This window comes from Gallus gallus, chromosome 2 (genome assembly GCF_016699485.2).
Source record: "Gallus gallus isolate bGalGal1 chromosome 2, bGalGal1.mat.broiler.GRCg7b, whole genome shotgun sequence".
NCBI lineage: Eukaryota > Metazoa > Chordata > Aves > Galliformes > Phasianidae > Gallus > Gallus gallus.
This window is the reverse complement of record NC_052533.1, coordinates 19,552,678-19,565,450: the sequence shown is the minus strand read 5'-3', so window position 1 is coordinate 19,565,450 and position 12,773 is coordinate 19,552,678. Positions and strand designations below refer to the sequence as shown.

The 12,773-nt window shown below is 35.8% G+C and overlaps 1 protein-coding gene across 1 annotated transcript in view; it reads left to right on the top strand.

Moving 5' to 3' along the window:
* STAM (signal transducing adaptor molecule) overlaps nt 1–12,773 on the top strand; it is a 34,536-nt gene that overhangs the window by 15,770 nt on the left and 5,993 nt on the right. Inside the window, exons 3-12 of the mRNA XM_015282001.4 lie at nt 4,120–4,195; nt 4,278–4,373; nt 4,959–5,105; nt 5,598–5,688; nt 5,945–6,137; nt 6,447–6,541; nt 7,400–7,488; nt 9,060–9,147; nt 10,782–10,836; nt 11,170–11,323. Coding sequence (XP_015137487.1) covers nt 4,120–4,195; nt 4,278–4,373; nt 4,959–5,105; nt 5,598–5,688; nt 5,945–6,137; nt 6,447–6,541; nt 7,400–7,488; nt 9,060–9,147; nt 10,782–10,836; nt 11,170–11,323 — 1,084 coding nt within the window. The remainder of the gene's footprint in view (nt 1–4,119; nt 4,196–4,277; nt 4,374–4,958; nt 5,106–5,597; nt 5,689–5,944; nt 6,138–6,446; nt 6,542–7,399; nt 7,489–9,059; nt 9,148–10,781; nt 10,837–11,169; nt 11,324–12,773) is intronic.

Below are 12,773 nucleotides of genomic sequence, written 5' to 3'. Positions count from 1 at the left end.
CATAGGCAAGATTCAGCCTCACAGCGGCTTACCCGAAACAGTGCTTAAATGTATTTAGCTGCAAGAGGCAGCTGCTTGGAAATACAGATAAAGCCAGTGATCTCGCAATGTACAGCTGTGTTTCTCCGTGACAGCTGGAGTTTCTGTTATGATTTTAAAAACGGAACAAAACAAAACAAAAACCAACAGTGGTTTTATCCTGCTGTGACTTTAACCTTTCTGATACTTACCCTGCTTGTAATACGCTGCCAGCTGACTCATTGCTTTACAGCACATTCTGTTAAGAACTTGCTGATAGTGACTTTTCTTTGTTTGTATGGATTTTGTTATGGTATAGCAAGGTAAAGCAAGACAATGTTTCCCACTAAGTTTAAATCAGATATGCTACACTTAATAACTCTTCTGCAATTTAAGTTATTGTGGCAAGGATACTAATCATTGGAACTGGCTTCTGCTTTAGTTTTTTCACCAATTCTTGTCTAATGCAAACTGTTCTTAGGAGAAGCTTATACTGTATTGTCTCCACTTCATTGATTTTCTTTTGAACACTCTTTGGATAGCACACCTTTCAACATTTTAAACATAAATCACCATACACCCAAAGGGATTATTTTTCTTTATGAAGTGTAACGTTGTGTTGTATACTGTTACAGTGCACATTGTCTTGTTTATCTGTTTGTTTGCTTTCAGAGTTGTTGTTGAAAGCCTGTTGTGTTGCAAAGATTTATTTTCTCCTGAGATAAATTAACTGTAGTTTAGTAGTGGAATTGCTAGCTGGATATATACACTTGTGCTACTGTTAGTATTTATAATGCTATAGCTTGGTTACAGAAAGTCATCTTCTAATTGACTCTTCTTTGATCCAACCAACAAAAAGAGTTGGAATTTCACTAAATCTCCCTTTTTAATTGACTGCTCTTAGTGAACTAAAAGAAGACTGCAATTTTTAGTGAAGTTCAAAACTCATTGATTAGAGTTGATAGGATTTTCATAGAAAACAGCCTAAGGACAGTAAATGCAGTAATATTTTGAATAATGCACCTTTTTACATTAGCATATGTAAAGTATTACCACATGCAGTGTGGGATTGGGTGCCGTATTGCATATCAGCTTCTTAGAGTGATCTAAAATGTGTCTGAGTCAATAGAAAAAGCTTTATAATCTCTGAATGTTTTTTATTAAGTAATGCAGTTCTGCAGAGTTGCATTGTGTGTTTTTTGCATTGTGTGTTTTGGGAACATTGGCAGTATCTGAAACTGCTGAGCAAGTTGCCTTTTCAACATGAAAAGATGCATAAAACTAAGGTTGTTATCATTAGATGCAATGTGTTTTTCTGCCTGTTAGACTTGGTCAGCTGATTCTCCGTGGTAGTTTCCATGCCTGTTGTTCAAGAGCAGTCTTCCAAACTACTTCCCATCTTTTTTTACCCCCCAAGTTACCCAATGTAAGCAGCATTTTACGTAGTCATCACAGAGTGTCTCAGAGTGATCAGGATGCTCTGCCTTACTGGTTTCTAATGGAGCAAGCAGACCAACTGAGTCACCGTGTTAGTCTTGAGCCTGACAGGTGATTGCCTTGGATAATAAACAGAGAATAAATTACTGACAATGTAAGAAATGTGTTGTGCACAGTAGTATTTTAGCTTCCAATTGCAGTTAATGTTGTATTTGTTAAGTAAGATATAGTGGATGTACCTACCATTCAGATGCATTATTTTACTGTAAAACCAAATTTTATTGCAAATGTTTTCTGAATATATTATGTAGTATGTAATATCAAAGTTTCTACCTTACCCTGCCCAACCTCCCACCTACTGATTTGTTACCCCCCTCACTGTGCTGCCTTTGAAGCTTTGATTATAAAGTTGTTAGAGCAGAATTGCAGCCTAATGTTTGTGTAGCATGGGCTGGAGAAAGTGCTTAATAGGTAGAATTTTATTCTTGTGGAACGCACGACTAATTAATTTGAAATGAAAGTAAGGATATTTGTTCTGTCTACAGTAGGGATACTTGAAGTTTAATTGGTGAACTGAGCATTAGTAAGTGTGATTTCTTTGGTGTAGAATTACTCAAATGATCTTTTTAAAAACATTAAGAAAAAAACAACAATCTTCAAATATTGTTTCAGTTAAAACATCTATTTGCTCACATAATTGGAAGTTCTTATGAATTACTGCATTTTGGTGGGGTCTTTTTGGTGTGGGTTTTTTGTTCTTTTAACATTTTTCAAAATTGTACTTGACAAATACAGAAGATCGTTTGATTTCCAATCTTTATTGTCACTTTATTACTTTTTAGAAATAGCTTCCTTAATAAAATAGTCTTAGATTAATGGTGCTGTGGTCCTATCCCTGGACTGCTAAGTTCTTGATTCCATAGCCTGCTTTTGTAAGTGCTGGCTTGGCAATTAATGTCTGTGGTTGTGCACACTGCTCGTAAGTTAATGCAGTTATTTATATATAAAGGCCTTCACTTAGGAAAAACAAACAAACATATTTTTGTAAGTTTTATCATGTGTTCTTTCTCAGGTGTAGTGAACACAGGAGAAGTCTTGGTTAATTAGTAGCTAATGAACAGTGCTTGTCTTACAGCCTTCATTTGTAATAATAATTGGTTATATGAAGGTATACACTGAACAACATGTAGACTTGCTATGTGATAGCATTTTCTATAATTAGTACTACTAAACATGAGAGAGACATTTCTGTAAAATGTAGACACTGCCAAATATAGTATAGCCAAGCAGCACTGTAACTTATACCGAAGTTTCATATTAGTTTGTGGATATCAGTTCCATAGAAAACTGATTTTGCTTCCAAAAGTCACTGTAAATACTCCAGAAATGTGTAAAATCCCTTAGTTTAAATGTGCCATTCTTTTTTCCTCTTCCCCTGCTTTTACCTCTTTCATGGCTGTTCAATAGGTAATGCTTGTATGTTCTTGATCATTCTGCTCCAGCCTTGCTCAGCCTTCAACCAGAAACTCGACTTAATAACTGAAAGACATAAAATTTTAAATACACTGAACAGTATCTGAAAATCTGTTCAAATTGTTTCTTGAATTCCCTTTTCCCAGTATGTCTATGTAGGGCAACATTGGTAGAACTCAGATTGCATATTTAACTCTTCTGAAACGTTTATGCAGAATATCTAGCACTCTTGGGTGTGTTTGTATTTTTCCCAGCACTTATTGGTTTGCTGTGCATTTTCTTTATGAGTGCTATATAGATTAAAACTGATTCTGAGGAGCGTAGTGGTGTTCTTTAGGTGTGTATGGGGAGTATAGAGGAGTAGTAGATTCTAAGGAAATCTATGTGTAGGTAATTATCACCCTAATTCATTAGCTAACCATTAATAACACATGTTGATTCTGTATCTACTGAAAGAAATAGGGCTCCTGTTAATCATTAAGTATGGAGAGGGATGTGTTGAAAATGAAGCTAGGCTTACTGAGGGGCTAGTCTTGCCAGTAATTGATGAGCATGGGGCGAGTTCACTGCTCTCTGCTTTACTTCAGTTATTCATAAAATATGTTATTATGGTATTGAAAAATTGAATATCAGAGATATCTTAATTTCAGCTTTTTCACTTACAAAGTTAATTGTGCTAGTGACAAACAATGGTGGTTATAATGTACATTTATTTCTAAAGTTACTAAACTGACTTGGGCTTGGCTTATGTACAAAACTGACTTCAGTGGACGTTAAACGGTCGGAATTCTTGCATTGCGGATTGAATGGATGCATGTGGGAACTAGGGAGGTGTTAAATGAGGGAGAAAAAGAGGAGATGTACAGTTGAAAAACCCATCCATGTTCATGCAAAAGTGACTTTTTATGCCCCACTCCTCATTAAATAAAATGTATTCCATTCTCAAATGATACTGTCCTTAATGGAGTACTAGTTCTGAATCCCTGTAACAAGTGCTCACTATGTGCAGAGCTCACTTGGAGAAAGGGGAGGTAATGTGGGGTTTGGATATTTGGGGGAGTTTGGTGTGTGTGTAGTGTGAGAAGGTTGTAGTGGGAAGAGAGCAAGCTAGCATTCTCATGCACTGTCATGTGTGCAGTAAGGAACACTCATTCCGTCACCCAACCTTAAAGCTGTCTTGTCTTGCTTTAGGCCTAAGGATTGTCTTCGTTCCATTATGAAGAGAGTGAACCATAAGGATCCCCATGTTGCTATGCAGGCTTTAACAGTAGGTTACTTTTAATGTAGTCCTTTCCTAAAAAGCAATATTACATGAAATCTTCTCTGAGTTTTAATCTTTCTTTCTTTAGCTTCTAGGAGCATGTGTATCAAACTGTGGCAAAATCTTTCATTTAGAGGTCTGTTCAAGAGACTTTGCCAGTGAAGTAAGCAATGTGTTGAATAAGGTAATGTACTGCATTGATTTATATGATCCATATAAAAGTTAAATCAGATTGATAACTGGGGTAACCTGAGATTGGAATGGAATCTACTTCTTGAAGACTGGAAGTTTTGGGAAGTGAATACAAGAAGAGGGGGATTTGAGAGAAGCATAAAAGATTAGTGGGAGGACTGACTGAGAAAGAACTTTCTGACTGCCACTTCATACTACGGTTACTTGTGTATTCTGTTCACGTGTGGAGTGAGATTAATTGGTAAATGCCTACATTCATTTTCACATTTAATAAAAACAATAAAATACTAAATACAGACATGCAGTGAAGTGGAGATGATAGAAGGCTTTTCTGTAACTTTGTATACAGTGCTTTTTGGCTAGTCCGTATTGTTGAAATGCTATTCCCAAAGGCCATTAAACATGGCGCTGAAAGCTGGTGTACTCTTCTCCCTTTCTAATAAAAGGTATCACTTAGTAATGTACTGTGTTGTCAAGTGTACGTATAGCTGATACTGAAAGTAGCATGAATGTATGTGAAACGAAGGAATTAAGAACAGATTCCTATGTTATTTGATTAATTTTTATTTTTCTATAGGGTCATCCAAAAGTTTGTGAAAAGCTGAAAGCCCTTATGGTGGAATGGACTGATGAATTCAAAAATGACCCACAGCTTAGTTTAATATCTGCTATGATAAAAAATCTGAAGGAGCAAGGAGTTACTTTCCCAGCTATTGGTTCACAGGTATAGTACTACAAAAATAGCAATACAAAAAGTCACAAATTCTTTTTATCCTCAGTTCTGTATTTTAGTATTTGTAGTCTTGAATACTACAGTGTATTTGGCAAACAAAATGAAATCTTCCTTGTCTAAATAAAGCATTCATTTGAGGGCTGAAATGCTCTGGCTTCCTTTAATTTTTATATCACAGATCACAGAATCATAGAATCAAAGAACGTCCTGAGTTTGAAAGTTCCCTCCAGTTCCAACCCCATGCCATGGGCAGGGCTGCACTCCACCAGCTCAGGCTGCCCAGGGCACCATCCAACCTGAACTTGAACACCTCCAGGGATGGGGCATCCGCAGCTCTCTGGGCAGCAGTGCCAGTTTCTCACTGTCCTCTGAGTAAAGAATTTCCTCCTGAAATATAGATGAATACAAATCAAAATAGTGAATGTTAATGCATTGTGACAGTTTTTCAATGATTTTACTTCTGCATCTTTTATTTTTGGCTAGGCTGCTGAGCAGGCAAAAGCAAGTCCAGCCCTCGTTGCCAAAGATCCTGGTGCAGTAGCTAACAAGAAAGAAGAAGAAGATTTAGCTAAAGGTGAGTGCATTTACTTGCTGACCCAAAGAATTTGAAGGTAAATATCTAATAAGATGAAAACAATGTAGGAGCAGAATTTTGCTCTACAGTTGTAAAACATCTTTTAATTTGTTATCATATTTTTACATGAGAGGCAGAAATTGGTTATGGTGCAACAGGAATGGAATTATACTAAATATTTTCATTGAGTTAAGTTTTCAAATCATTCTACACATTTATATAAGGAATTTTCATCTAAATAACTCTTCTTTTGTAGCAATTGAACTGTCACTAAAAGAGCAAAGACAACAGCAAACAACACTTTCCAGTTTGTATCCGAGCACCTCAAGCCTTTTAACAAATCACAAACACGAGGGCCGAAAGGTTCGTGCAATCTATGATTTCGAGGCTGCTGAAGACAACGAATTAACCTTTAAAGCTGGAGAACTTATAACTATCCTCGATGACAGGTAACTTGTATAGAATGCCTATCAGAAGTATATTAGACTAAAAATCAGTCAGGAATAACGGTGTATGCTATGTTGGAAGCATACGCTGGAATACAATTGCAATAAAATATATTTATACATTAAATATTTTGTTTAGTTATCTTCTAGGTTTTTGACCCACAAATGTAATTGCATAAATATTATTGTATGAAGATTTCTGCATGTACTACTTGTACATAAACACAAATTGCACATATATACAATGGTGTAAGTCTTGAAAACATTCCTAGTGAGTATGCGTTTTTAATTTTTATTTTTTAAATCTTTTAGTGATCCAAATTGGTGGAAAGGTGAAACTCATCAGGGTATAGGATTGTTTCCATCTAATTTTGTAACAGCTGATCTTTCTGCTGAGCCAGAAATGAGTAAGTAACTTTATGTTTATGGATGCATGTTAAGCCTTGCCTTGGCTCATGGGATGTATCTGTAACTGTACACGATCCGTGTTTCCTTTCCCTTATGATAGAGTTAAATCACAAGTTCATGTCATGCTCAGCGTAAGACTGAAGAGTCATTACTGTGCTCTCACAGTCCTGTCTTCATGTGTCAGTCCATAGCTACCCATGCTGGCATCTATTGAAAAACAGGATGCTACCTACTGCTGATAAGTCATTAGCCTCCTTGAGACTCATTTAGCAAATTACTGACAGCTAGAAATTTTTTGTAAAAATTAAAGCCAGAAAAAAAAAAAACCAACAAGAAACTAGTAATTTATTCCCAATTTATCTTTCTGCCTGGTTTCAATGGTGAATATTCACTTAAGGAAAAGCTGAAGGTCTCTGGCCAGTTAGTATTATTTGACTGAGAAGGAAATTTGACAACTTTCAGTTCTATACCTTACTTTGGGAAAAAGAAAACTGATTTGCTGTAGATGATTTTCCCAGTTTGGTCTTAAGTTTAACCCATAAGCCGTATTTCTTCCAATCTCTCTCTCCTCGTGTGTTGTCTTGATGGCTTACTAATAGGTGTTGCACAGAGGGAGACTACAATAAGGGCATTTACTTTCTAAAATGTGCTTCCATTGACCTGGTATGAATTGATTATGATTGCTATTTTTTTTTTGTAAATGGGTTTGTGTATGAAAATACTTTTGTTCTTCAAAATAATTTCTATATTTTTCATAGTGTCAAATGCAAAAATCTGCAAATGTAAGGTGCTAGCTCTGTAACGTTGTCCTTGGTCTGTTTATTTTGTAAAATAAGAGCTGCCTATTTATCTTACAGTGAAAACTGAGAAGAAAACAGTGCAGTTCAGTGATGAAGTTCAAGTAGAAACAATAGAACCTGAGCCTGAGCCAGTTTATATTGATGAAGTAAGTGTGAAACAAGTACCGATTTTTCAACATCTGTTACACTTAAACACGTGATGTTTAACCCTTTCATCCTGTATATCAAAAGCAATTTGGACTATCATGAGAATGTAGCCAAAAAGAGTGAGTGGGAAAAGTTGATTTTCTGCAGTGCTCTTGTATGCTAATGGATCTTGAAGGTCTTAGGAATTTATGAAGCTGAATTTGGAGACTGTTCAATTCAGGGCTCTGCTTCAGGACTGTATGGCTGCTTACATGCAAACTCGGTGCTTGGTGTGGAGTGATGCATTTGTTCTAAAGTTGTGCTTTAAGTACTTCAAGATACCTCAGATACACCCATTTAAATGCTGCCTTAGATTTATTTCCAATATAACCACCACTGTCTTCCCCAGCTCTGAAAGGTCTTTTTCCTTCTCTGGAAACTGAACTTTTTGTTATTCTAAGTAATACTTATTAAGATTCACACAATTTCAGCTCAGTGATTCTGCAGAGTACCCAGGAACCCTCAGTCCAGGCTGTTTTTCCCCATCTTTTTCTCTCCAATGGAGAGAGATCTGTTCAGAATTTTTCCCTCTTTCTCCCATGACCTTCCAGCTCTTTCTCAATTGTTGGGTCATTGTTTTGTGAAATGAAAATTTAGTTACTGCCTTCCTAACTTTGTATTTATCTACTGCTTCATCTATCCCTTTCTCAAATAATTTTCCTCCTAAGAGGTATCTGTAAGTCTGTAATGTGCAGAGATGGCTTATCTTGGGCCTTGGGGGTGTTGAGGTGCCTTCCAGCTTTGTCTTCTTTGATTCCATTTTGTTTTATATTTAAACATCCCATAGTAGAATCTTTTAAGGAAATAGTTAATTCGGCTTCTTTCCACCATTCCCAGAGTTCAGAGAAAAAGCATGATTTTAGTTTCCTTTATGATACTGCATGTGTAACTGCCTCGATAAAGGCTATTTATTTGATACACTCAGCTAAGAAGTAATTACTAATTATTTATAAGTAATGTCTGGTTAAGTGCTATAATTCACGGCAAGACATACTTTTCAAAGAGTTCATACATCTTAATTTTTTCTCCTTGGCATTTGTATAAATTGTTTGCATTTAAACTGGTTAATCAGCAATGTAAAATTCTGAATTAAACCATACAACCCCTCTGAATATCATCTTAAAAAAACCCTTTCATATATATTAATAATGGCATTGTTTATGTGCTTATGGACAGCATGCACAAACAAAATGTGTGGGTTTTTTTTCCAGTGAATGCAGTTGAAGTATCCATGTCTCTATTTAAAGTACTCAGTGTTTTCTGTCAAAACATTTGCACTAATCCCACTAGGTGGTAGTGTTGCATATGTAATAAGTAGAGAAGCGTAGAAACTGTTCAGAAGGACTTTAGAATTAAAGGGGTATACTGCACATCACGCTTGTAACTAACATTTGTTTTTAATCATTCTGCTCTTCCTTATTCAAACATCTTCTTTCCTGTAAAGTAGTATATGTGATTTGTATTTTCTTAAAGCTGAAAGTGCTAACTCTTCCCTGTCCCCTCCACACTAATTAGACAACTTATGTTCTAGGATAAAATGGACCAGCTCCTGCAGATGTTGCAAAGTGCAGATCCAACTGACGACCAGCCAGACCTCCCAGAATTACTTCATCTTGAGGGTAAGAGAATCTCAGTTTTGTTATTTTTGTCTTCAGTAAATACCCACATCAAAACAAATCAAAACTTAGCTGAAACTACTTCATATGCACGCCACTATCCTGCCTGAAGAAACTGCTTGAGCCTAAACTGTCATCTTCCTTCCTATTTCCCACATCTGAGAGACCAAAGTGCAAAATTTTCATTTAAAGAAAGCCCATTCCTTCTCGTAGTGGAACTGCATTGGAGCTTTTCTCACTTTTCAAGGCCCAGGAATACTTAATTCAGTATTCTCAGTTGTTTTTTCCATCATGGAGTAGCACAGCTTGAGTTGCAAAAGGAATGTAAGGAAGACTCCATGAGAGGAGGAAGAATACTGCTGGGACTTAAAATAAACCTCTGGGTGTCCTCCTTGCTTTTCACTTGTGTTCATGTTTCTGTTGGACTGTATTGTTAAGAAATACCTTATAGAGTACTACAGATATCTTAGACTAGTCCTTTACACTCAGATTTATTCAGAATTCCTCTCAAAGAGGCATTACAGACTGTTCTGCCTGGGTTGATAAATGCAACAGAAGCTTTAGAAGGGGAAGTATGGAGAAGGAAGTAAAGAAACTTACCCACTACAGCACAAAACATTGGCTTAAATATACAATCCAGATAGGAGCAGACTATGTTAAGAAAATAGCATATTCTGAATGAATCTAAATGTCTAGAGCATGACTCTCCATTTTGCACGTAGATTTTTCAGCTGTGAATTAAATAGGATACTCTCTAAGTTCTTATTAGCCGCTTAAGTTTACCAGCTGATCCTGATTTGTGTGACATCTTTGTTCTGCTCAGGAGATCTTTTCATGCATTTTCAGTTTGAAGTGTGAAATTGCAGAAGTGATTCCTCCATCTGAAGCCAAAAGTGCCATTGTTGGTTTCATCAGCTTCATAAGGGAAATTCAACATCCTCTTACCAACCTCCCTTTGCTCTTGAACCCAGAAAAAGTTTTTGTTACTGGATGTTCAGGATTCTGATATTTTGTAATTTTTGTTTGTTTGTTTTTCTGCAGTCTTATTTATTCACTAAATAAGACTGAGCTATTGCTTATTATGCACATCTCCCAGTTAGTAAATAGTTCATTGCTCGGAGAGGAAGGCAAGTTTTGCATTCTAATGTAGGGTTTGGCAGTAGAATCCCATTTCAGCTACCTTTCCTGTTTACTTTACATTTGACAGAATCTGTCTTTTGCTTACCTAATTGTGCTTTGCATGACATTGCGGGGTGTGCTTTTGTTTTAATGTTCTTCCATTCTACTTCTGATAGATTTTTCTTCGTGTTGGTTTTTACATGTAGTGTCTTAGTGGTTTGAAAAAAGTTAGTTAGGATTCCAGTGCAAGAGCAATGTGCTTTGTCTTTGTGCAGGATTTGAACCATTGCTATCTGTTTTCCCCTTAATTGTTTTCATAGATGATCTCTTTGTGGTACTGTTAATTGATTATTGCACTCATCTTAATTTTTCTTTCCTTTTTTCTTTTTTCTCTTTTTTTCTTCTTTTTGATTTTCACCTACACATTTCTATCTGATAATTTTCTTAAAGCTATTTTCTTACTGGCTGCATAGAAATCTTTATTACTCTGATAATATTTTAATGTTCTTCTTTTCTAGCAATGTGCCACCAGATGGGACCCCTCATAGATGAAAAATTAAAAGATATAGACAGGTAAAAAAAAGTACATATGTATTTTGACTCGAGACTCATTCTTAGAAATATGAGTGCTGCTACTCAGTGATAATTCTAATCATTTCTTTGAATACTTGCAAAGAAAATAGGTGTATTTACTGGTAGCTGTGAGGAGGTCTGAAGGATTTCTTTTGCCTGGTCACATCGTATGTTATTGTATTCTATCATTTGACATTATGGCAGTTAGCAGACATCACTTCACAGGCAACAAGAGTATAATGCTTATCTCCCCTTGTGAAAGTTGCCCTATGTTGTCTGTTCTGTATTGAAGATATGTGAAATGTAGAATAAACTGTATTATATATTTTCTAGGAAACATTCAGAACTTTCAGAGCTCAATGTTAAAGCAATGGAGGCTCTTTCTTTGTATAACAAGTTGATGAATGAAGACCCAATGTATTCCATGTATGCAAAGCTACAAAACCAACAGTATTATATGCAGTCATCGGGTGTTTCTGGCTCTCAGGTATGTACATAAGCTTTAATAGCTGTTGACATTATCAAGCATATACTAAGCTGCATTTGATTTGCTAAAATTTTACTCAAGTGTTTTATTTGCAATATACTTATGTACATTACTGAAATAAATATATACTGAAAATTGGTTGATTTTGAAATTGCAAGTTCTATATAAAGTATGGTGAGATGTGTTGGTTGCAAAGAGTTATGTATTTCCTCTTTTTGCCCTGCTGCTGCTTACTGTCTCTTCCATCCCAGGAGTTGGGAACTTGTGCATGATCTACACTGCATTAATAAAATCATCTTGCTCCCTTAGAAATATTCTCAGTGAACAAGAAGTTCTTTTTCTCCGCACGTTATAAGACTAGAATATTGTGTGTTTTCAGCTTCAAGCTTTAGAGATATTCCTTTTGCCAGTTTTAACAATTCTAGTTCTTTACTGCTCAAATAATTTTGGTCAAGGAAAAGTAATGCATAAAAATAAACAGCTGAAAAATTAAAGCTGACTTGGCCTTTACATAGTTGGCCAAAGAAAGCATAAAACCAGAGGAGTGCCATTCCTGTTTCAGAATATGCCCACTCTATCCTAAAACCAATCCCTTCTTTAGTTTGCTTTTTGTTTCATAATTGATTTCACATTCGCTGTATTTCCACTTTGCACGAATATTTAACATTTCAAGCTGTTTTTCCAATAATGTACTTTCTTTTTGAGTGAGTAAAATGAAAAAACTTTAAGCCAACTCATTAATACTCATGCAGTATTATATAAATGTGGAAGCAAATTTATTTCTCGTAGCTTCCTACAAATATGTACCAACTTTCAGTGTTTTTTAAAAAAAGATGTGTTTTTCCAGTGTCATTAAGGAAATCATTGACTTCTATCCATATGCTACAAGCAATCACATCACAATTCTGTTAAATAATTTTACTGTTTTATTAGTGGGCATATTTCTGGGGATGCTTAAAAGGAAAAACTAGATTTTGGGGATAAAGATGACCCAGAATAAAGCTCTGAAAAGTTAGAAGTCTCCTGCCTTTGCTGCATAAACTCTCTATGAATGTCACCTGAGGTTCATGGATCTTAAGATAGAAAGGCTGTCTGTCATTGACTTATATTAACTCAATTATTCATGAGACTTCATAGTTTCTTCTAGTAATTTGTGTTCAGCCAGATAATTCAGGACTGAACAGAAGTGTAGGTTTTAGAAATGTGGTCATGATTTAGAATATAGCTGAAACATCTTCTGTCTACTCTAACTAGTTACAAAACTGTACCATGTTCTCAATTGAGAATAAGACCTAAAGACCTCATTTTGCCCTCAAACAATTTCACAATAGCACTTTCAACAGTTACTTGCAAGAAATTGTAGGTTGGCTAAGGATAGAAAAATAATACGCTCTTGACTGGGCATCAAAAACTACTCTTCCTTGGACTGCTCTTTGTTACACAACGTACT